Raw genomic sequence first — 26,385 nt, 5'->3', positions numbered from 1 at the left:
GAACCCGAAAGGAGGCTTTAACCATAAATTCCTACGTGTCGATATAATTTGAGTTATTAAGAACTACACGTTAAAATGTGGGTTGCTGATAAACTTAGTAATAACAAATATAGATAGATAGTCAAAGATAAACCATAATGCTGCACAATCTTACGAGTATAACGGCACCGTAAACTAGGAAATTAAAACACCAAAAATCAAAGAAAAATTGTTTAGAGAAATAAAATTTACTTTTTATTATTGTTCCCACTTTCGATGTTATTTGTGTTTTCTCTTGCTACTAACTCTTCAAAATAGCTAAAGGGGTCACAGAAGTCTTTACAAAAAATTACACTGCATGTAGCAATTTCAATCTATATCCAAAGTTGACAAACCGAGGGTTGGCCATCAGTTCACACTGGTAGCAAATACAAAATAAAAGAAAGGAAATATTTTAAAATAGGAATTTGGTTTGTAAAAGCCGTCCAAACTATCACATTGGCGATCTCTTAATTTGCTTTGAACTCTGCACCGGCATTTTCCAATACTCGCTTCTTCTAGTCAATCCTTCGTCGAACACCAGCAAATATTTCTTTCAATAAGCATCTTATGTAAGCAACCATGCCTCAAAATATGTTCAATGGTTATTTCTCTAACATCTTACTTTATTTTGTCTCCCACAGGCATCTCTTTTTACCCACTAATTGGAGTACCGTATTTCCTGGCCCTTAAGATGCACTTTTTTACTCCAAATATAAGCTCTAAAACCATTCTGCAGCTTTAGGGCCAAGGGTGTACGGGTATGATTACACTGTATAAGTTGCAAGCCAATTCACCCCGAAAAATACTTTCTATTAAGCATTTTTACCCTTATCAGGCATAGAAAATGGTTGTCTTTACTACAAAATTTGATATTAACACTTTAATCCAGTAGTAAGCAATAGAGTTTTAATATTTCCTTGAAAGTACTATAAAACTAAATACCAAATCATTATAAAATGTATACAAAGTAGCATGCTTAGTTCCATCTCACATGTGGTGCTGCTGTGAAACTTAAGATGCATTGAGCTACCAGGAATATCTCAAACATTGTATCTCTCGCTGTAAACTTGGAGACTGCACCCATACGTCACCCATAAGTAGTATGATAATGTCTTTAATCCATAATATATTCCTCTCTATTTAGTAGGTTCACCTGATTTTATACGCAGAAGCTAATTGCTGTATACAAAGTTAAAGTTAGAATAGCCTCATAGGATCAAAATAGGAAAATTGTCATGAAATATTCCATTTCAACTTGGAGATTGTGAATCAGGACACAAAGCAGCCGAAAGGAATTTTGGCCCACCTCCAATCGAGAAGATGATGCAAAAGGGAGGAATCAGAAAAATGATTAAGTGAAAGCAGATAGGACTGTAAAATCTTTGTTCATGCCTTCCCAAATGGCCAATGCTTGAGGAACATGTTTTGAACTGGAAAATTAATTACAGGAAGAATGGAATCACTGTATCAACAAAAATAATTTTCATTGAGAAAAGAAAATTGGCAATAGGAATGTCTGTTGCCAATTTTTCTAGAACGGCATCATGGTGCGAGAGATTCAAGGGAAATGGACCATGCATGCATCCAAAAACAGCAGTACAAAAACTGCCACTTGAATATGAAAGGAAGGCTGTAGAATTCAACAAATATTCCATAAACTTGAGAAAAAGGATTTTTTGAGGTAGGACAGAGAGGGAAAATGGATAAGGTACCTGCTAACGTTTCACATACCTTCAAATAGAACAATGGCCATTAAAGGTGCTAAGACAGTAATGTGGTAGTTTATGTTCATCCCAATTGAAGGATGGAGAGGGTATGAAGCTGTGGTTACGGAAGATGTGGTTCAAGCATCCAAGCGGTCTTCTGAAGATATTGCCCCAATTAGAGTGTGACTAGCTGCCTATATAATGGAGGCAGCAAAAAGCCTTGCTCCATGGAATATGCATCTTTCTGTGATTCCTAACTGATATTAACTTTTCAATGCAGATGTTTCAATCAATAAACTATTCTTCTGACTGATTGCATGGTCAATGGTCTTATTGAGCTGATTCACCAAAAATATAAACATGAGAGAAGGGTAAATGGTTTGAGCGGAAGATGTACCTTGAGAAAATAATGGGTGGATGTATTTGAAGAGGCTCCCAAGATGAGGAATATTAGGAGGAACAGAAATGGATACCTACATAAATGCATGAATGTGAAAGGAGAAACAATTATCCAAAGTAATGCAAAATAAATTAGTAAAAGGGTGTAAAATCTCTGATGTAACCTAAGCTTACGCTTTTTACTTCCCTGATCCGGGAAGGAAACAGTACGCAGAGTTGATATTGGATGCATGAGCAAAAGACTGCAGGAAAATTAGATGCTTATGAGATAAAATCTGAGGAAGAGGCTTTGAGTTAAGCAACATTTATGCTGGGCCCCAATGGCTCCGAGTCCACTTGCGGAGGTCTAAAATTTAAATTCTTGAGGACTGAGTGCTATCACTGTTCTTATGACCAAACACAAAGCATTTTTCAACACAGGCAATATAAATTCACGAAAATAACATCAATTTAGCATTATCATCTACACATTTTCTTATAAATAAACTTTAACATCATATTAACACAAATGAGGCAGCAATTTATTTTCAAAATCTAAGAGATATTTCTCACCATCTCCATGATTGATTCACTTCAACTAATGAAGCTACACCTAATATATTCACAGAGTCACTCCACATTTTTGACTGAAAGTAATAAACTTGAAACAAAAATGAAACACTACTGAGGTTCAATAGTTAAAATTTTCAACTTACCTTTTCCCAATATCTGTAGAAGAGAACCAATCCATAAAATCTAGAATAATGTGCCCAATGCCAGAGGTTGCATCCTCTTGGTTTGCAAGTGACAGCCCAAATCCTATATTTTCTTCAATCAAGTTCATTAGGTCACTCCTATCTTTACAGCCTTCACACCATATTTCTGTGAACCTGTTTCTCAAAGCAGGAGAAAGCTGTAAAGAGATGTTTTCCAAGAAATGTGTCAATTTCGAAAAACATAGAGTGAAATACATTATTTTATTTCAAGTTCATATGCTAACATGTGACACACATTACATTCCTGTAAAGCTAATTTTACAGCAATACTAGTGGGATCACTATTTTGAGAGCATAGAGGATATGACCAGTCATTAAGTATGACGATTTTAAATGGCCACAGAAAACTCCATATAAAAGTCATTAGTAGTTAAATTAAATTTTCTTTAAATCTAGCTGCTAAATCTAATCGTCAGCATATCCAGTAACTATCTCGTATACTCGTTTAAAGGCCAAGCTTTAATTTAGGATGAAAAAAATTCAAAATCAAAAGTAATTCCTACAGCAGTTTCTGGTTTTCACTGAATGATCAAGCACCAAGCCAATAAATTAAATGTTTTCCAACTAAAAGACATATATTTACCCAGATTTAAAACTATCAGTAATAAAAGATATAGCAACACATTAAAATGCCATTTTCCCAGTTTCAACACCATTTAAACCAAGAAAAAGTTACCTAGCCAAATTATGGCTTAGAAAAATTAAGTACCTTATTAAATCTTTTATTGCAGGTCGGTTAAATATCTGGATAAACATAGGCCATTCAATAAGAATACATGTAATTTAGTGGTTTGGAGCTAATGATAAGCCAATGTTAACTAGAAACTGCTATTGGAATTAGTTTTGATTTTGCATACTTCCCTTAGGGGGTAGGCGCTACTTGTATGCAATATTTCAGCTTTGAGGGACTATGGACAGTAGGGAGTTTCAAAGAGTCAGAGGACTTTTGAAATGATGATTAAGCATAGTTTAATTTGACTTTGGTTCAGCTGTTGAAATAATTAGCCTATTAAATTTATTAACTAACCTCCTTTTTGCCAAAATCTCCACCTGGATTCATGGTTCCAACAAAATGAAACTTCTCATGGGCTTTCAAGACTACTGCTTTAGCCCCATTCTCACCACCACCTTTCTCAGCAAGAAGTAGTTTTCTTTCTGGTTCTGAAAACAGATTAATGGAAAATTTTAACTTTTTCTACAATCTAAATAAGGTAAATACTAAATCAACTATATCATAAAATCATTTAATGTACATCAAATCTAAGGTTCCAAAAAACTTCCTAAATCAATCAATGCACTAAATGATGATGAATGGCAAAATAAATATTTACCCAGGAGAGAATTCAGCCTCTCAAGAACACTGTCATCAGCAAGAGAAATTTCATCAGCCAGAAATATATCTCCCTTCTGCATAGCCTTTACCAGGGGTCCATCGACCCACTCAAACAAACGTGTTGTTGAATCATCTCCTTGCGCCTGAAGTGCAAAGCGTGAAGAGAAAAAAGAATGAGTTTGGTAAAAAGGAAAACAAAAATACTAAACCGTAGTTAATGTGACACTTGCCAAACTTTTGGCAAATAAAAGTCTGCCATTTATAGTCAACATGAGGAAAGAATGAGATGAGTGATGATTCATTACTTCACCAATATTACTAAGAATGATACAGTATCTATTATGAGAGAAGACTAACACTGAAGATCATTTGTATCGTTGAAGAGATTGAGTACTCTTACAGAGATAGAATTTTCAGTGATAGGGCGAAAGATTGAGAGAAACCCAGTGCCAGCACCAGCGTCCCTCCACTCAATGAAAGGTACCAAGGGGGTATAATCTCATTCAAAGGATGTCATACGCCACTTAAAGCTTTCTATATAGCATCCAATTCATGGGTTTGGGATATCTAATAAAATTCTGCTGCTGAAAGGGTTCAAACCTGGGGCCTCAGGGTGAAAAGTGATTACACTAACCACCACACCAAACCAATCTCAATACAGTATTACCCTTTCCAGAATTAGAATTTGTTTTCTCGGTACATTTAACATTTTTTTCGTATCCCACAAGATTTCCAATTATTTCAATGCATGCACAATGCATTGGTGTATTTTAATTTTCTATCTTTCGGCCAATTATGTATTTTTAAGCTGTATTTTCCAAATATTATAACTTTTATAAATTAATTTAGTATGCACTTCCACAATATTTAGAACATTTTGCAACTTGTTTTATCATCCATGACAAATTATTAATAAAAGACGCCTTTGATGGCATAGATACAATCATGTAAACCATCTAAATTTAAAATCCATCACAAAATAAACAATGTCAGCATATTTACAGTGTCAATAAGAGTATAGATTTGAAAAAACAGCTTCTGCTGACCATCATATAGACAAAAATGTTATCCCACAGCTTACTACCTAGATAAAACAGAGAGGTTTGGGCCCTGATAAATTTTCATTAACATTATAACAGCCTTGTTTTGGAGAACAATGGCAGGAAGAACATGCATGTACATCTGAAAGGAGTAATCAGCACTAGCATTCAAGGTCATTAAGAATCATCATACGAGGGTCATCCGGAAAGTAGTACCCGTTCGTGAAATAAAGACACAAAAGTAAATATTAACAAACATAAAAAATTTTATTTGAAAGAGGATACTTTAAACTACTTCTCAACATAATCTCCAAGCAAATTAAGGCATTTGTCATAACGTGTGACAAGTTTCTGTATTCCTGCTGCATAGTCCTTCGCCGCCAGCTCATTGAGATACGCGAGGGACCCATCTTGCACAAATTTTTGCATAATGCAGATGGTGTTTAACAATTTCATGAACAATTGTTCGAGAAACATTGGGAAAATGCTCACAGATGTCATCAATTGTGACGCGCCGATCGTTCCTCACGAATTCGTCAACTGAGCTCACCAGTTGGTCTGTAATGACAGACGGTCTCCCCGAACGCTCATCGTCGTGTGTGTTCCCCCTCCCCATGTTGAAGTTGCGACACCACCGCCGAACAGACGACTCGTCCATTACATTGTCTCCAAACACCTCCTTTAATTGGCGATGAATATCACATGGGCGAACGTTTCTTGCATTGAGGAATTTAATCACTGCCCTCACTTCACAACTGGCGGCGTTCTCAATTTTTTTAAACATTGTAAACAATCACAGAAACAACACAGGCAATGCTAGCGTCACGCAACTTGGCTCAGAGAAGGCAGACAAGCCACTGGAGCTATCTGACCTCGTCCAGCGGCTACTCGCGTCGTCAGCACTTCATGCGGCACGAACGGGTACTACTTTCCGGATGACCCTCGTATATTATTATGTTTCATATACTTCAGGTGGCTTTAAGGATAAATTAATGCTAGCTTATGATTGTGAAAATCCTCGAATTTTAAAAAGAAAAAATTTTCTGTAAGCTGGAAATCAAATCAAAGGTTTTGGTTAACCAGAATATTGTTCAAAAACTGGTTGAAAATTTTCTCTGTTTTTTAGGGGTGGAATTAGGTATCTTAAAAAGAAAACCTTGTCTTTTGAGGTTCTATTATTACTTGATGATGCCCCTAAACACCCAGCAATGTAAAATGATGAAAACACAAATGTACTAAAATACAGCATCCATTTTATAAGTAGATACAAATATTAACAAATTTGTAAATATGAAATTATTTTCAGTTGGTAGGCTATTGCATGTTTATGAAATTACTTCTAAATTATTTCCCAGGGTTTGTGATCCAAGAAATTAACTCAGTACTCTTTTTTCATTTGATTTTCCAACAGCATGATTCAAAAGATGAGGGAGTTTCAAAGAATGTAGTTATCTTGCTATCAGGGGGTTCACTGTACTATGTAATTATTAGGTAGAAATAATTAAACTAACCACTCCTCTATGGACTACATAATGCCCAAAATTTGGCACTACAACTAGTAGAAATAAAAATCACATATACTAACATTAGTTAGTGAGAAGATTTCAGGAAACCTAGCTCATTCACCTTCTGCAACACCCTCATGGATCCCTCTTGATAGATTTTGTTATTCTTTTCTGAGGGTACCCAGATATAATACAGTTTGAAAGGAAAGGGAGGGCATATACTGAAATACATCATATGCAAAATAACATTTACATCAATTTATTTTTTTAAATTCCTAAGTATTCACTATTATTTAGTTAAAATTACTGATTTACTTACGGGTTTTTTATCCCTGACAGGCCTTAATCCACCCAGGAAGTCTGCCCCTTCTGTATGCATATGGCAATTAACTGAGCGCAATATCTGGCCCCGATGCTTTGCTAGTAGCTGGCAGACTGTTGTTTTACCAATGCCAGTTTCTCCAATCAACAGAACTGGCTCATGGAATTGAAATGCTTTTGCTGCAAAATGAAATGCATATAAGATGATCAATTTTCTACCGAGAAGAATACAACTCACCTCAACACACGTAAATTGATAATTCCTTAGCTATAAAACCAGCTTAAGCACTTCTATCTTAAGATGTGTTAACTGGAGAACTCCACTCTCCCTGTTACAATGCTAACCCCCGTAGACCCTGATTTCTTTCAATCCAGAATGAGATAAGAATTTCAGAGTGGAAGAAAGTGATCCTTTTATGCGGCTTCTTCCTTGACCCTCCTCATAGGGCCACCTATTCAATTACTTTTTTCGACAGCATATAAGTCGCACCCTAAGAAAGTTTCAAAAGTCCACACATTAGTGAGACACCCCATCAACTTAAGTAATAGTTCCCATTAGTTCTCCACTGTTTTGATATCATTAGATGTGATGAAATACAATCATGTTCATTTGATATCTCACTTGCAGGTCTTTCAACATGCAAAAGCAATTAACATGATATTCACATCATTTAATAGCAATGAGCTTAATAATAAATTAACTATTCAACCTGCAACATTTTTCAATTCAATAATAAATAGTATATAAAATTAAAGATGATGATCTAAATGTCTTGGGAGACAAAATTGGTAGCATTGACCAATTGAGAGAAAAGGCTTCAGTATGGAATATTAACCCATGGATTTCTAACTTTCACAAGATATGGGTGATTTTATTCAACCATAATTTTGGAAGAAAAGATCAAACCCATCTCATTTTACCTAGTATACCCTATTGCAAACATTATACCCATTGTAGGAGTAAAGTGTTAGAAATATGCCTAAACAAACACCAACAGGGCATTGTGGAGGAAATTAATACCATACAAGCAGCTACACTTCTGTGAGTGATGGAAAATGTGATTGAGGGTGTGAATGACTGAATGAAATGAATCTAAATGGGTGCCAAAAAAAAAATTATTTTCAAGAAACAATAATATCCTTGTTGAAATAATATTTAATAATATTTTGAGTTGCAACAAATGGCAGACATGTATTCTTCAGTTATGACTACTGCCAGTAGATATGATCTATAATTGAACATACAAGAGTACGTTTCAAAATGGTAGATGAATTATGATACACACTGAATAAGTTCTTTCATGTGTGCCATTATTCATGTCCACCTACTGTCAGCTCTCTTAATTACAGAATATTCCATTTTCTTCATAATGCTATTACAATTCGGTTTTCACATTGCAATATCTACCAATATTTTAAAGGAATCTTCCCAGATGTGGAAAATAACTAATTTTAGAGAATTGATCATGATAGTACATCAAACTTACCAACAAGCACAGCTTGTCTCCTCATGTTGTGTGTCCATACCAGGTGCCTAAATTCCTTTGGAGGATGAGTATGCAGTAATTCTTCGAGAACTCCACGAGTCACAGGAGAAGTTTCACTATTCACTAAATGAAAAAACAAAATTAATCTCACATGAAATAAATTATTTACCTTAACTTTGAAAATTATGATTAACTAATTACAATGATAGCAGCTCAAATATGACATCATCATCTTTGTCTGTCCCTGGAGGTTGGCATCATGTATCGGAAATAACCTCTGGCACTTTTTCACTTCATACAACCAAAATTCTCTCCTCTGTAAATACTATGAAGGGCTTGTTTTAAATACATGTATGAATAGATCAAGGAGAAACTTAGAAACTTACATGTGAAGAGTACTTCAGGGTCAACAGCACGATTTAGACGTTTCTTAATAGTATTGGCAATGACTATGCGTTCCTCTTCTTTCCGTACCCTCCCAGCAAGGAGCAGGTAACCCTCATGAGCCAGATGAAGATCCCAATCATAGAAGGCAGACTGACCCTCAGGCGATTGGCCAAGACGATACCTCTCACCCCATCTGAATAGGTCACGCAAGGTGATGAAACCGTGTTTCCCAGCAAACATAGCACTTCCACGGCGATACACCTATTGCCATGAATTAAATAAAATATTAAACACAGAAGCAAGCAGCAATAAACTTCCTTAACACAGCTGCTCTAAAATGGACATGACACTATGCAATTGAAGTACAAAGCATTATCCTATATGATGAAAATAAGAGGATCCAAAATATAAACCTGAAGAAATAACTATTGCTTATATAATGATTACTTTATATAGTCAGTATTCACCTTCAGGCATTTGCAAAATTAAGCAAGGAAGCGGAATGTCAATATAAATGCTTTACATAAAATGGCATGGCAGTCAAGCAATGTCATAGAGACAGAATTTGAATGAATGAGATAATATAATGTAGAATGGGAAAGCAATAAGGACCACAATGAAGGTAAGGAGATACATTTTGCATGTACTCTCTAAATGGTAAAGGTACAAGAGAATCCTCAGCTAAATACCCCTGAACTCAAAAGCATACCATCTAATGGAGGTTTCATACAGTCACCTAGAAATCCAACAGCTCTTATAAATAGAATACAGACTCTCTGCTTAGGAATTCAAATCCCTCATTTACTGGATGGATGTAGAGCTGTTAATCTGACAGCCAAAACCAACACGCATAATCCTCTCTTTGAACAGCCATATAGTAATTAACATAAGTTTCCCCTTCCATTGCCTTTAGAAATTTCTTTTTTTCCTTAGCCTTCTACAGCTCATTAATTTGAGCAATCAAATGATAAATTACAATTACACATTACATTATTCTCACTTTAATCATTTCAGCTCATCACTATCAATCTCATACATGATTATGCTTCTGCTAAAACAAGTTTACCTCATATAACCACATGTGTACATTTAATCACAGTAGGAATGCTATTTGGTTCAAGAAATAATGCCGACAAATAAGCTGCGGAGGAAAAACCACTACAAACCTGTAAATCAGTCATAACTGCAACTAGCTTCTTGGCATATGATGGTGGCATGTCACACCGCATCTCCAATATAGTTCTTAATTCCTCTGGAGGAATTTCATCAAAATGCAACTCAACAAATCTGTTACGGAAGGCTCGTGATAGCATCTGCAATTGAAAAATTTATGATAAGACAGCAATTACTTAAAGCAGTGTGATAATCACTTTCAACAAGTTGAGCCCAAAATCAGACCCATCACCATTTCAAATGAAAGCCAAGACACTCATCACTATAAGGCATAGCTTTTTTGGTGATGCAGTAATCAGTATAATCCATTGCAAGAATATGAATGAAAGCTGAATAAAATAATTCCTCAAGCAAAAAGGCAAGCTGGGTCCAAAATGACTTTCAAGAAATGAGAGGAGAATACCATTCACGAAATATCAATGTTACAGTGAGCCTCCACTTCGTCCTTGCATATCACTTGAGACTATGTTAACTTAAACTAATTTGCAAGATTCTTAAGAGATTTGAAAAGAACCTTTCGACCACCATAGTGTCCAGGAGGGTTTTGGGTGGCAAACAGCATAAAGTGTGGATGAGCTTGCACAACTTCCTGAGTTTCTGTGATGTAAAGCTCTCGGTTATCATCAAGAACTCTATTTAGAGCTTCCAGGACATCTGATGGAGCAAGATTGAGTTCATCAAGGATGATCCAATACCCTTTCCTCATTGCCTCAACCAATACACCTGTGAGTAAAACAAGAAATAATTTATCTTTTACTAAAATACAAAAATAGAAAATAAGCGGAAAACATTCTCATAAAAATTTTGCTGTCCACAATGAAGAGGGAAAATGACTTACCCTCAGCAAAAACCATTTTCCCAGTCTCTGCATCAGCAGTATATGCGCCAACATACTCCTGCAGATCTGTGTGCTCATGGTTATTCACTCTGAGTACAACATTGCCAGTAGATGCAGCTAAAAACTCAATCAGACTAGTTTTTCCAACTGATGTTTCTCCTTGCAAAAGACAAGGCTGTGTTCCTTTAGAAAGTGACACCACTCTTGCAAGATCTTTCAGATTTTGTTGCACGGAAGGAGTTATTATATAACGCTTTGGAGATTGGGGTTCCAAGGAGCCTTTACATATCCAGTAGCCTTCAATACATACATGTGAACCATGAGGAATGGGCTCGGTAAGGGGTTTTCTAATAACTGATAACTGTAAGTATACACAAGAAATAAAGAGAAATTAATATTATCCGCAACTAAGAATAACAATAAAATATAAAACAAAAAATGAAAATGAGATATACCATTGGTAATAAGGCACAAAGGTGTACAAAAATACATGGCTGCAAATATTTTATTTATTACTTCCATCTCATATTTTATCATCTAATATTTAGTAGCATTTACAATGAAAGTTGTTCAATAAAGACTGATCATTAAATTTGTTTCCTGCACAGTTATTGGTCAAAACTTAAATTTTATGCTATATTGTTACCATAATGTACTATATAAAGGTGAAAAAATTTCCAATGAATCTGTACCAGTATTGTATCAGTAGAAACAATTAAAAGTTGATACAAATAAGTTCAAGCTGAAGATGAAAAATGCTTTCCATGGATGTGTGGTTAAATGCAACTGGTACTAACCAGTTTATTTGAAATGAAAGATTTGCTGAAATGTAAAATTAAAAGGATGTCATACCTTATTTTCACTCTTGAACAATGCCTTGGATATCATGGCCTCCACCACAGGATGAGATTTTCTATCAAGTTGAGTCAAAAAGCCAAGAGAAAAAGACTCATATAGTGAGCGTATGTATGCCCCACAAGGATTTCTGGCTGCTATAGACAAGGCACGGCATAGAGTTCGCAAGCTGAAAATAAAAAAGTGGCAATCGTAATGAGGCATAAAATGAGATGAAATTAAAGTCCACCTGTTACAGCAAAGGAAAGCAGTGCAGGAAGGGGAAATAAAATTCCAGAACCTGACCTGTAATGTGGTTTGTGTCCAATGCCATCACATAAGGACAATGCTGCTTCCTTGCGCACTTTCAGGTAGAAAGATATAATGCTTTCCAGAACACTTGGAGGTACAGAATATGTACTCAGGTAGTTTCCAGCAAGCATTATGAGGTCTGATTTTTCTGTCAACTCATCCACATAAAACTCAGTAAACCTTAAATCACAAAGAATGCATAATTAATTGTCACTGGATATTCAAAGATGCCATGGTAATATCATCTTTTATAAGTATTCCAAAGAAACTGCGGGAGATGCCGCAAGAGTAACTTTTAACGGAGTGCATTTTATTTTTAAACCCTGTAAAGTAATTCTGGATCCATTTTCACTAATTTGATACATCTTTTTTTCATTTGGCAGTCAACCATACTTGCTTCAAAAGTAGGTCAAATTCTAAATTTGAAGTGAAATAAAAATTGAATAATAATACCTGAATTTCAACTAAGGCCAGAAAGTTACAAAAAAATATCACATATTCCATTCAATTTTAATCATATCTTGATAACGTGGCCTAAATGGACATAAAACTACAATCACAACATTCCAAAATAGGCAGATCATCACAGTTATTTCTTGCATCTAAGAACATTGATTTAAGTTACTCGGATGTGCTGGGAAAAATGAGTGCATGCATTTAATACAAATAATGAAGATAGCGTAAGCTTCTATTACAAGGAAACTGAGTGCTTGTTTTTAAGTGAATTTGAAAACTGAGCATATTTTAATTCTGAGCATTCAATAGGAATGTTGATGTCATGCACCAAATTTCCATTGCAATTACATTTTTTTCCCAGTTATTATTTTGTAAAAGGATTCCCATATGTAACTTAAATTTCCCTTTTTTTAATTTTTTTAGAGAAACCCCAAGATATTCTTCCAACAGTAGATGCAAGAATGACGATAGGGCTTTAAAGGAGGAAATGTCTTGTGAAATCTGCACAATAATCTTCAAGCTAAAATGAATATCACATTAACTTTATTCTAAAACATTAATACAAACATTAGGTACAAGATGTAGCATTCAATAGTATAGTAGTAGTAACTTTAGGGGAGGCGATCAACAGCTGTGGTCATTTGTGCCGTTAAGGATGGTTGGGAAAGGTGGAAGGGTGGAGAGAAACCTGGCATCGGCATTAGCCTACTCTAAATGAAAGACGCAAAGGAGTCCCCAGCGTAAATGTCCCATCTGATGGACGGTGAACTCACTTGAAGTGCTCTCCACAAAGCACCTCAATCAGGGATTTGGATACCACTAGAAAAATCTGCCATCTCCAAGATTCTAACCCTCTGGTTGGGAAGCTAGCTAGCCAGCTGCTAGCCACCACACAACCTCGATCCCATCATTCAATATCATCTCACCTCATAAAATATACAAATGCATTAATACTGAGCTTGAAATTGTCTGCACAACAAGAAAAAGAGGTATTTATGTTGATCAACAGATACGGTGTTCCGTCAACTATAAATAATATTTTATTCCTCTTTCATTGAGAGGTACACGGATACCTCTGAGAAGCTTCACCCAAGCTGTGATTTTTCAGTAATAAGACCTTCCTGTAGTCCTCCATAAGCAGCAGAGGGAAAGAAATTTAACCCCAATCTAACCTGATGTTTGAATTTTACATACTGTTCGGCTTAGTACTTCGTGAGCACTACCCTAACTTATTAAAGTGACCTTCAGGTTAACAGCTGTGATGACCTCTCTTCTTCACTGCCCTAGATGAAGGCATTTGTGCTAATAGGAATCTGAAGCCACATGCCAGCAGCAGAAGCTCCTTTTGAGTTGAGAAGGTCATTGGATCACACCAAGTCTCTCTGTAGTTCATGTATATTGATGAGTTCTGACTTTCACACTAGCTTTTTTAATTTTACACAGACATAAGCATTTGCTTTGAAGTTAATGCAATAATGGAAATTAGGGTTTCATGCTTTTGCATAATGGATACTGCTTCCTTAAAATTAGTGTTTAACAGGAAGGGTACACACATCGAGAGGGATAAGGTCTGTTCATCTGCACCTGTTATCATCATCTCATTAGTTGCACCTGTAATACTGTCCCATATTCTGATCTTACCTTCTTTTCATATAAACCATCAGTAAATTAAATCCATGAATATATAGGTATTGCTTCTAGCTTCACTTGGAAGAATTTTTCCATTTTAAGAAAAGGAGAAAAGAACACTGCAATTTGACATCACAAATTACAATTGAAATATTGATTCTGTGTAATGTGACACTGTAGCATTTTTTCCTACCTTCTCCCAAATAAATTAAATTATTTATATGCAGAAGATTCATAACTATTGGAATTCACTTAAAAAATAATACATATTTATGGCATATTACAAAACACCCTGTCAATTTTATCAATCACCAGCTTGCAAGATTACCGTGGCATATATGGCTACCCAAATGAGCACTCTTACTACCAACTTCAACCCTTTTGCTGGATAACAATGGTGAAAGAAGCAGGTAATAGATTGAAACACTAGATGTCATCAATCGGCTACTTCCAGGTCTACAAACAAGAATAATGAAGTGCTTACTCGTGGTAAGTAAAGGAGTTGATCAGTCAGGTTTCAATAGGAGAGGTGAATACAAAAGATGAATTGCCTAAATACCTATCTGACAAAGAGACAGATATTTTCTCCAACATCTTTTGGGAGTAGTAGAGCAGAAACCAAGGCAGCTGGTATTCACTAATGATTTCTTTTCTAATACAACAGCTATAAATTGAACACATTTCAAAAATAAATATATTTTCATGCGGACTAAAATAAAAAAATCGAGAAAGGAATTCAAATTTACACTGAAATCATCACTTAGATAACAGCAGGAGAAATGCATGGCCAATGAAAAATGTATTATTGGAATTTAATGAAAACTTTAACAGACCTGTTTCTTAATCCTGGAGGAAGGTCCTTTTTCCCGATATCAGTAGCAGGATTCATGCAAGCAAAAAGTCGGAAATTAGGGTGTCTTACAATCGGCGTTGTGTCACCCCTTTCATGAAGACACAATGAGCCACGTCCAACATCTCCATTGCCTTCCAACAAACCTGAGAGACACTCTAAAGTCTCACCAGTAGCAAGGTTAATTTCATCAAGTAATACCCACCAACCTATAAGATCAACATGGTCATTATTTATTGCAAACATATAGCAGAGAAGAAATTGAGCATTAGAGTGAAAAGGTCAAAATTACCCAAAAACCTAGAAAGATGTTATGTCCAATCATTAAACTGAACTTTCTTTCAACATTCACATGTATCTAAGCATCATTTTATAAAAACCAATTTACCTTCACGTAATGCCTTAACAAGTGATCCCTCAATAAATGAGAACACCAAAGCACTATTCTTCAGCTGCAATTCAAGTTTATCAATTTGTTCTAATAAATCAAACCATTCTGCTTTGGTCACCGTAGTGTTTCCTTTCTCTTTATCGCCTCCACAGATTCGCTTGACCCCAGCCTGTGAGCTGTGTTTCATTAACTTTAAAAGTGTTTTCCAGTTGCGGTTTTGAAAGCAAGTCTGAAACAAAAAATGGATCCTGCGCTCTAATGCAAAAACAATAGGATAACTTCAGGAAGAAAAAAATTATAGCACACCGAAATGTGTTCCAAAAACTTAATATTTTGTTTCCTTGAAAAAGTCTTCACAAACATAGCTTCAAATCTGTCTTTCAGAGGGGCAACTATGACCTTCATATCCACCGGTTTGTACCTAAAGTTGAAAAACATTAAAATCAATTGTAGTGCATTTTATTCTTCATTATTAAACAATATTTTTTATCATGCATGACAAGTATGTATTACATACCCTCCTAGGAGGTCTGCACTATCACTTTGTTGATTCATATTGAGTACAACTAGATGCGTATGAAGCTGCTTTGACAAAAACTGAATGATGGACGTCTTTCCAGTTCCAGTTTCACCCACCAACAATACAGCCTCTCCACGGGTAACACAAACACCAACACGTTCCAAAAGTTGGCATGTTTGGCGGGTAAGAGAAAAACTGCCTTCGCTGATATCACTGTAGATTAAAGGAAAGGTAATAATGTCATTTTGAACTTTTGGCTACATTTGTACATGAGTGAACAAAATGATATTTAAAGTAACTAAATTGTTCAATTATAATATCATTTGATAACTTCCTGTATTATGCTTCTATCATGTTTCTCCAAGAGATTTATAGCCCATAATGATTCTAGATATAAGTAGTAGTAGTTTTTAGGGAAGGTGACCAACAGATGAGATCATTTGAGTCATTAGGGATGGATGGGAAAGGAAGGGTGGAGAGAGACCCGGTGTTGGCATTAGCCTACTCTTAACGAATGGTGCTTAGGGGTTCTCAGCTTAACGTCCCGTCTGACGGACTGCATACTCACTCAAAGCGTCCTCGGCAAAGCACCTCAAGTAGGGATTGGGTTACCACTGAAAAATATCCGTCACCTCTGGGATTCAAACCTGGACCCTCAAGGTGGTAAGCCAGTATGCTAGCCTCCGCACCAACCCGATCCCCCGATTAGAGTGTTAAATTATACCACATTGAAAAGAAGGGCAGTTGATGAATTCTGCACTTTGATGAACTCATATTCTATTCCACAGAATCTACAACTGGTTTCTTACCCGTATTCTGGTTTTCACCAAGAATTTCTCCTCTGCTTTCACCAATTAATTCAAAAACTTCTTTGTTAGGATCAAAATATTTTCATCTGTATACTTGAGTGTTATTAGGCAGTTGTACGAGATCTTTTTACAGACGTAACTTAATAGAAAATACCATGTCTGTAATCCATACCCTTTCCTAAACTCCTCGTAAAATTCCAAGGAGCCATTCTACAGCTACTACCTTGATCAAAAAGTTCCCGGAATAACCACCGTGTGGCGCTCCCATCGTTCCGATTTGAGTTCTGTTTTTTTTTGTTAAATTGGTACATCTGTTGTTGATATTCCCTTTAAATCTTAGTGTCATAACTTGACATTTGCAAAAGTTACGTAGCCAAGAGTACATCTATCTCTGTGTGTGTTGGCGATTTTTTACAATTTCAGAAATGGATTTAAATTTGCAACAACGAACTTGTATTAAATTTTGCGTAAAAAACGGATTTAGTGGCGCACGGACGTTGGAAATGTTGGAAAAGTGTTTCGGCAACGATTCTCTAAAAAAAACGGTCGTTTACCAGTGGCACGAGCGGTTCAGAAGTGGTCGTGAGTCAATCGAAGATGATGAACGCAGTGGCAGACCATCGACATCGAAAGTCGGTGAAAAAATTGATAAAGTAAAAGAAATGTTGGTCAATAACCGCAAATTAACCATCAGAGAAATAGCGGAGGACTTGAACATTGCCTATGGATCCGCCCAAGACATTGTGGTTAATGATTTGGGTTTCCGTCGTGTAGCAGCAAAGTTGATGCCAAAAGACCTCAATTTCATGCAAAAAAGAGACCGTGTTGACGTCGCAAAAGACATGATTTGCGAGGCTGAATCCGATCCCACATTCATCAAAAAGATCATTACTGGAGACGAGACGTGGGTTTATGAGTACGACACGCAATCCAGACATCAGGCAAGTGAATGGCGTTCACCAAATGAGCCGAGACCAAAAAAACCACGTCGTTTTCAGTCAAAAAAGAAGGCAATGCTGACGGTTTTCATGGATTACAACGGTGTAGTGCATCATGAATTTTTGCCAGAAGGCCAGACAGTAAACAAAGAGTATTATTTGGGCGTTATGAGACGTTTGCGTGAAGCAATTCGCCGAAAGAGACCAGAAATGTGGGCAGAAAACTCGTGGATTTTGCACCATGATAACGCACCGTCGCACAGTGCTATCATTATTCGTAATTTTTTGACGAAAAATGCAACAAATACCATCCAACAGCCACCGAATTCACCTGATTTGGCTCCCTGTGACTTCTTTCTGTTCAATCGAGTTAAAAAACCATTACGGGGAACGCGTTTTAGCAGCCGAGAGGAAGTAATGGAAAAATCGCAGGAAGCACTGATGGACATACCGAAAACCGACCGTAACTTTTGCAAATGTCAAGTTATGACACTAAGATTTAAAGGGAATATCAACAACAGATGTACCAATTTAACAAAAAAAACAGAACTCAAATCGGAACGATGGGAGCGCCACACGGTGGTTATTCCGGGAACTTTTTGATCAAGGTAGTATATGCAAACCAAAATGTACTGTAATTCTTACATCTACTAATAGTATTGAACCTGCAAGATTGTTTTCCTATCAAGGGTCAGAACATTTAGAGACTTTTACTAATAAGAACCTAATGTAAGTCTGATTGACTTCAAATGCACTAATCAAGGAAATAGTCTCTGAAGTGGATAGGGAATCTCAGAAGAAGGGTGAGAGTAATAAGCTTGACCTCTACCCAATGATAACAGTAGATTACATTTGTTGAATCTTGATTTTCATTCTAATTGTGTTAAGTTTGCAATTGTTAGCATTGAACTCTTGAGATTTCATCTGCTAGTATTTCAGCAACAATAAGGTTAGTCAAGAGAATTAGTAAAAGATGAGATGGCAGCATCCCAGTTGCCAGGGTACTATTGGTGGATGAATACGCGAAAGTGTGGTTGTAAAGAATGAAATCAAGAGCTCAGTAATGTGGAAGATATTGTTAACATGACATCATATAAAATTTTAACCTTGCAGTAAACATGGCATCATTTACCACCAAAGTTATTTTTTCAAACAGTTTGTGAGAAAATTCATTTATATAATATTAAACATGCTTCTGTACAACAACCCAAAATATTTTCAGAACAAATTATCAGAACCAAATGAAGTTTCCCTTGTGAAAATTGATGGTCATGTGGAGCATATTAACTTTACTCAAGGGCAGTCAACTGCATCTTGTGAATTGTCTCTAATGGATACATTTCTAAAAATAAGGATCACTACTTTTGACATACTTTCATCAGATAAATGACGAACAGAATCTGCCAATTACCATTTAACATCCAATATAAGTTTGGCTTGCTCATTTCATGTTTTGCAACATAATGAAATATTTCAGAAATAATTGAACCCAGCGGGGTCTGAATGAACAGAACTGGGTGAATAACCCGGTGATTACCCAGTAAATAATTATTACCATGAAAAGACTTTTTACTCTGTACAAAAGAGATTTACTGAGCTTGGAAATATCGAAATGCCAAAAGATAATATGAATGAATTCATTGAAATGCAGTTATCAATCTTAGAATTATTGATCATTTTTCCTGATATAAAATCACTACATACAAATTTAAAGGCATACAATCACAACACAAGGCAACATTTAATCAGCAATTACATAGCTAAATCACATTGAACATATATAAAGCACAATATTCACCTTATGTTCATATATGCAGGAGTATCTGGATTCACTGCACGCATCATTTTTGCACGACCAACACACAAATACTCTGGAGTTGAACTTACAGTTGGTTTATTGGTTTGGCAAATATATTCAGCTTTTGTTCTAATTATGCCAAGACATGCAGCTATATTTGCAGCCAAATCCATTCGGCAGCCTGTTTGAAGTAGATGTGCAATCAATGAATGTGTGTCAAGCAATGTCATAAACAAATACCAAAACAGTTTAATAAGCATAAAAATGCAGTACATAAATACAGCAGCATACATATTTCCAAATTACAAAAGATGTTCTGAATGCCCATCTTCCTCTTCCTATAATTGAGTGGGAGGCATGCAAAAACCTAAATTTGAAAATTCATAACTCCCTGTTGCTCAGTTGACGACAGAATAGCATTACATGAAGGCATACCTTAGATTATGACACAGATATTAGTTTCTTCGAAAATATGTCATTAAGCACATTATAATTTAATAAGCCATCCTTGCTACACACTGATATGAATTTGCTACCACATTAAAACCATGCATTTTTGATTACACTGAATTTAAAATATTTTGTATAAGGATGCTAAGAGCCACTGTCAAGGGACATTTGCTTTATAATTCAATAGTTAAAATACATAGCGTGCAATGAAAATTGAAGCTATGATCTGCTCCCATTACTTGCAAACATATTGTTTAACTTAATATACTTTCCCAATATGTTGCACATAAATAAAACTTAGCATATTTCCAAGTTTCAAGCATTATTTATAAAGACATCATATTTTCACAGCCCAATTACCACAATAAAACTTGACTACCCACAAAACAATATGAAATAATATTGGATGTGATATAAACAAGAGAAGAATCTTAATCTTGAATAGCTACACTATTATGAATATTTGCTCAAAATCTCAGTGCAAAGATGGCATGGAAAACAGACCAAAATTAAGCAGTGTAAGGCTTTCGATGACGGAGAGAAAAAAACTGAAAATTTTTTGTTTCAATATCTTCTCCAAAAACAATTGTAGCACTGAATTCATGGATTAGTTGAGTGGATGGTAGTCCACGGCTCACTCCCATGTTCAGGGATTCTGCTTTCACAATTTTATGAAATGCTTAATTTTGACAGCAATCGTTTCCTAAATATTGCATGAAACTGTTACATACTCCTTAAGTTTTACTCATGTATTTGACAATCATATGAACAGGGAGGCAAAACATAATCACAATTTGACTAGTTGACTACTTAAGTACACAAGTGAAAATTTTAAATATTTTAACACCATACAGGTAGATGGCATGTGGAATGAATCTTCCCCACTGGGAAGGCACTACTGTCGGTCACAGTATGCACCCCATTTGCATAGCAGAGAGGCAGCAACAGATGACAAAAATCATTTGAGCACACGCACACACAATGCTGATAGCACAATTTCACTATGGCGACTCCCTTTGCGTGTCTATCGCCTAGAGGTAATTTTTGTATCTGCCACTGTGTTTAAGAAGACCTAATAGAAAAAAATACTGAGGTCCAAGTGGACAAACCTCAAGAAAGAAATTCCCATCAAACGAACTCCAAGGGGCACCTCATCTGTTCCCTCCCTCGCTCGTTTCCGCTAAGATGACACTAAACCTCCACTCACTGAAATCACTAACCTTCCCATCCAGTCACTACCACTATCCTTCACCAGGAATTTAAGTGCTTCTAGGTAAAAATCACTTTAGAGTACTACCGACTGGGGTGGAAAAAATCCCATTCATATTTATTAAGAGTAACAATTCAATGAAATACAAATGTGTTTATGGTTTCGGTTTCATCTACCACTTCTCACAATTTTGGGTGATTGAAAATTGAAATATTTTTGTATGATATTATAAAGCCAACATTCTATTTAATCAATAAACAAGTAAACTGAAACTGCTTTATTTAAATATTACCTGGAATTGAATTTACATAAAAATTACACTTGATCCTATTTTTAAACATACCTCAATATTTAGAAAAATGGAATAGAAGGCACCCACCTTTTAGCCTAAGTTTGTTTATTTTAAACCTGGATGTTTCATTTTGGTAAATATGGTTTACTTAAACAGAAAATAAGGTTTTACTATGATTAATTCACGACCCCTCAATCACACACTAAAGGATTGCTGTTAAGCAAGGAATGCCTCTAATTATTTTCTGTTGGTGAATCATTTAAATTTAATTCACTTTCAATTTTTTCATAAAATCTTACTTCATCCACACATAATAATTGTAGCATAAAATTATTTTGTAACTATACACAACTTACTTGGATCACTTGTACTGCAACAGAAAACATCCACAGCATTTGCAAGGACATTCAGTGAAGATTCCTGAGATGACACATCATATCCAGTGACTATACGTGAACACCATTTGATCAAATCTCTGGGAATGAAAAACATACAAAATACTTATTACTTAAAATAAACTTATATAATTTGACAGTTCCATTTAGTTCATTGTTTTCACATGAAACACCTCTACTACTACTTCCATCATTAATTTAAGACATTACTGATTTGACGAGGAATCTATTAAATCAATCAATATGAAACTATGAAACTTAAAAGCAGAATAAGGCTGGAAAAACTTGACCAAGATTTGTAATTATTAATTAAATTGTTGTAACAAAATATTTTCATTTGCTTGGATTACAACGGCCGGTTTAAAAAGAAACATGTTTTTATGTTATTTATTTCTCTCCAATTTACCTAGTAGATGTAAGCCTCCCACCCAAGAGGCGAGGCTGAACAGACTTCTCACAATAATTTTCCTTGCTTCCACTCTCACTTCCTGTCTCTTTCCTGACATTATCACTTTGGAGTGAAGTGTGGTGCCGCCCAGCAGAGAATAGAATAAATGCATCCATTATGCGAGTAGCAATTGTCCTGAGTACAGGATACTGTAGATAGACCAAGATGAATTTAATTAGACAACTTGTTGCGACTGCTGTTGGGTCATAAGTATTGCTCATGAATTATGTACATTCATTAACACAAACCTTTAGAGAATCATTTTTACATATAAAATTAGAAATTTTATCTCAAATTTACCTTAATGACAGCAAAAATGGAAATTTTTTAAAGTAACAGGCAAAAGTCGACTAGATACTATTTAGATAATAATAATACATTTTATTTGCCCAAAGGTCAAATTACAAAAAATACCAGGTAGAAGATGTATGTACATGATAAAAAACATGCCAATATGATGTATATGATATGTAGATATGATGTCATAGCATTGCTGACTGAAAAATGTACAGGGGTGGGTGAAATTTAACACAGCATAGAGTAAAGGATGGTTAAGATTTTTTAACTGGCATCACATGAAAAACATTTGGACTCATAGGAATAACAATGGAAGTCTTCACAGAGTGTGCAATAGAGGATTTTATATTTGACAATAAAATCGTCACATTTAACAATATAGCAAGGTATTTTGCAAAATTAACACACACAATGGCAGTAGAGTTATTTATTATTAGTACTAGAATAGAAGGCAAATATTAATCCATAAACATATAAGAGAGATGAGTAGGTTGCTATCTGCTTCCATTGGGATAACTCCCTCAATGAGGACGATTCTCATCACAAGCACTGAGACTAGGTATATCAAGAAGAATCAAGGGCTGCTGAGCCATTTTGATGCACATATCAATAAATTACTTCCTTCATATCTTTCAAGACAGGTAAAAAAGTTGGGACAATAGCACTGTATCTGTTTAATGCTGGACTATTTACAAAGGACCATAAAAATTTGGAGGATGAGTAAAGGAATGTTGTTGAATAAAATTATGATAACCTATTATGGAACAGCTCTAGCAGAAAAAGTGCTGCAAATATTTTTTAAATATCGAGGATTTTAACTATTAAGAATATTTTTGGAAACATAACCAGCCTATAAGATAAAATTCTTAAAAACCTTGTATGCAAGTACTATAATTCAACAGCAAAAGTAAGTCGCAGACAAAATCTAAATACAAATAAATTCCATGTTATTGTTATTATTAGCAACCTAGGTAGAAACATTGAAAATTATCTTATTCTAATCATGAGAATAAAAAAGTAGGAAAATTGAATTTACTGTAATATTTTGGAATTGAGAGACTAACTGTCATGCCAATAAATGACTACATATTCACCAGAAAAGGGACCTCTTATGACTCCCATAATTGTATGTTACACTTTTCTGGAAGGAATTGTAAGATTATTTTTGCTCAAAGATCTAAAATAGACTTTCAATGAATATAATTAAGCTTACCATAGCCTTAACAACGTGTGATAGCTCCTGGTGTGAAAGAGGTTCCATGCATACTTTGACCCATAAATTTTCCATTGGATTGATTCCGCCAACCTGTTGTTTGTGCATGCCTCCAATATTTCCTTGAATCAACCTGCCACAAAAACACATAAAAATATAAAAATTTAGAGATGGCCTCAAATTGTTTCTAGGGATCCAGTGCTTAATGAACTTCTAATTGATCTCCACACTTTCAGGCTCCACTTTGTGCAATTGTTTGATGTCCACATTAAAGGAGCTTGTAATCCACTCCTCCACTCCACTTCTAAAGACTTCAAGTGGTGCTTGATCCTTTTCCTAGGAGATATTTCCTATGAAATCTCAAATCGCCTTCTAACTACACTCAAAAAGGCCTTTAACACACCCCTTACTCTCTCCAAACTCTTTGCCAATGGTAAAGACAAACAGGATACATTTAATAAGTCAGGCATCTACAAACTTAAATGTGCCACATGTAACACTTATTATGCTGGTCAAACTTAGAGGAATTTCAAAACATGAGCCCAAGAACACGCCAGGGATCACAAAAAGCAGAATTCCAATTCCCTCTTCACAAAACACATCTTAGATTGTAACCATAATAGCAATTTTGCCCCAGAAATACTGCATGTCCTCCCTAAAGGAATTAAAATGGACACTCTTGAGCTGATCAAGATTCGAAGGCACTCGGCAGATCCCAATGCAATGCTTTGTAATGAGCAATTATATGCCCATCCCTCCCCTCTCCTTTCCAAAAAATTGACCTCGAGGGTTAACAAACCCAACAAATCAATGTTCTCGGTCACATCTACGCCATGAGCAGACCCTATGAAACATCGTAACCTAAACAATACCATTCTTCTGTTTTGTTTTCTCTATCCTTGACCAGTGACTTTCACTTCCAAACAATTCCCCAACCCTACACCTCTCCCTGAGGGTAAACAAATCCAACAATTCTCCGCTACCAGCCCCCCCCCCATATAAACCTGGACCAGACCCAGAACCAATACTTAGTCATAACCAAGATATCACCACCTCTTCTTCCTTTAACCGAAAAAGCCACAACAACCGAATTTGAAGTCCCAGAAACCCCGGCCCCCCCACCTTTAACTTCCCCCTCTAATCTGTCCAATGGGTATATATTCAACAGCTGTGTGAGTCACTTGTACCTGATGATGCCGCAAGTCAGTGAAACTCATACTAGTGTGAAATAAAGTCTGTGGAAAATTACAGAATCTTTTAATATGGACATTTAATTGATCTTTGTTATGGAAAACCAAACAAATAAATAAGAAAATGGCTATAAATTAGGAATCATTTGGATCAGTTCAACTTATGTACCTATAACTTTCCCATTGCCATTATACCTTGAAATTATTAGCCAATACCTTTGCCAATTATAAACATTTATTACAGACCACAATACGTTCACACACACAATTTGGATGTTTCCAGAAACAGTTCATGCATATAGTCAAACATTTCAAATCAAAGCAAAATTGAAAATAAATACTGGTGATTCAATCCTTGAAATATTCTGTGCCCAAGGAATTTTCCAGAAATTTAAGTAAGGCAAGATTTGGCCCAAGCAGGCACGCTGAAGCCTTCCCTACCCCTATTTCTGCGGCAAAGCATTGTTTTCGACATTTGGTGTGGTGTTTACCGAAACTAACCACCCTAAATTTACCGATAACAGCAATAATTAATAATATACATCATTTTATCATCATCATTTTAACTAAAAAAGCAACAGCAAGGACGAGTCTTTTCCCATTATTTGATGACATACTTGCTTCTTCATGAGGTCCAAGGGAACTTTTGCACATACATATGTTTTCCCACAAAAATCAACAACTATGAAAGCAAAGACATTTGTTGAAACTTAAATTCAACCAGTAAGGGCTCCATGATATCAAGTCTCAATTATTAGAAAATACTCTAATACAATAAGCATTTTTATCAAAATAATTAGAGATTTTACGATACTAATGCATTAAAAAAATAAGAAATGGACTACGAAACTTTTTCGCTCTTAATAAAAAGGTGATAACATTTTGGAGATTAACGAAAAAATAAGATTTGGGACCTTGCAGTAATGTGGAGGACCAAGGAGTAAGGAGGTAATTGTCAAGGAAAAGAAATGTAATATGAGAAGAGGATGATTTCCTGTTTCTGTTTGAATTTTGCAAACCCATCTCAGTCTTCACATATAGCTAGCTTTCATGTGTTTACAATGGTTAAATATATAATTAGAACAACAGAACAAGTCACTGCAAAACATGAATTTTAATTATTATGTCCTACAAATGTTAAAATAATTAAATGCTGAAAAAACAATAAAGGAATTCATAACACAAACTGGAAAAATGTTTCACCTTTGGGTAGTGAAGAGCTGAAAACCAGGGGAAGCAGTTACACAGTCTCGGTACCCAGGTACTGAAATACTGCCAGTCTCTAATAGTGACGCTAGAATAGTAATCACATCAGTTGGGGCAGAATCTATATCTTCCAGTAGAATCCAACTACCACCAATAAGAGCCTGAAACAGATACATCATGAG

At 35.6% G+C, this 26,385-nt stretch overlaps 1 protein-coding gene across 1 annotated transcript in view; it reads right to left on the bottom strand.

The window, feature by feature from the left end:
* Window positions 1-26,385, bottom strand: part of LOC139692681 (midasin) — a 121,505-nt gene that overhangs the window by 92,123 nt on the left and 2,997 nt on the right. The window contains exons 4-23 of the mRNA XM_071590968.1: window positions 26,201-26,364; window positions 23,808-23,940; window positions 22,256-22,446; window positions 21,811-21,929; window positions 19,503-19,683; window positions 15,955-16,170; window positions 15,744-15,858; window positions 15,435-15,666; window positions 15,030-15,255; window positions 12,106-12,291; window positions 11,818-11,989; window positions 10,966-11,326; window positions 10,642-10,850; window positions 10,121-10,267; window positions 8,954-9,215; window positions 8,568-8,690; window positions 7,075-7,260; window positions 4,213-4,347; window positions 3,909-4,042; window positions 2,822-3,018 (exon numbers count right to left, since the gene is read on the bottom strand). Of these exons, the coding sequence (XP_071447069.1) occupies window positions 2,822-3,018; window positions 3,909-4,042; window positions 4,213-4,347; window positions 7,075-7,260; window positions 8,568-8,690; window positions 8,954-9,215; window positions 10,121-10,267; window positions 10,642-10,850; window positions 10,966-11,326; window positions 11,818-11,989; window positions 12,106-12,291; window positions 15,030-15,255; window positions 15,435-15,666; window positions 15,744-15,858; window positions 15,955-16,170; window positions 19,503-19,683; window positions 21,811-21,929; window positions 22,256-22,446; window positions 23,808-23,940; window positions 26,201-26,364 (3,689 nt within the window). The remainder of the gene's footprint in view (window positions 1-2,821; window positions 3,019-3,908; window positions 4,043-4,212; window positions 4,348-7,074; window positions 7,261-8,567; window positions 8,691-8,953; window positions 9,216-10,120; window positions 10,268-10,641; window positions 10,851-10,965; window positions 11,327-11,817; window positions 11,990-12,105; window positions 12,292-15,029; window positions 15,256-15,434; window positions 15,667-15,743; window positions 15,859-15,954; window positions 16,171-19,502; window positions 19,684-21,810; window positions 21,930-22,255; window positions 22,447-23,807; window positions 23,941-26,200; window positions 26,365-26,385) is intronic.

Source organism: Hetaerina americana, unplaced genomic scaffold (genome assembly GCF_022747635.1).
Source record: "Hetaerina americana unplaced genomic scaffold, ioHetAmer1.1.p SCAF_1, whole genome shotgun sequence".
Lineage (NCBI taxonomy): Eukaryota > Metazoa > Arthropoda > Insecta > Odonata > Calopterygidae > Hetaerina > Hetaerina americana.
Note: the sequence above shows the minus strand (reverse complement) of the source record. Positions and strands in the feature narration are given on the sequence as shown.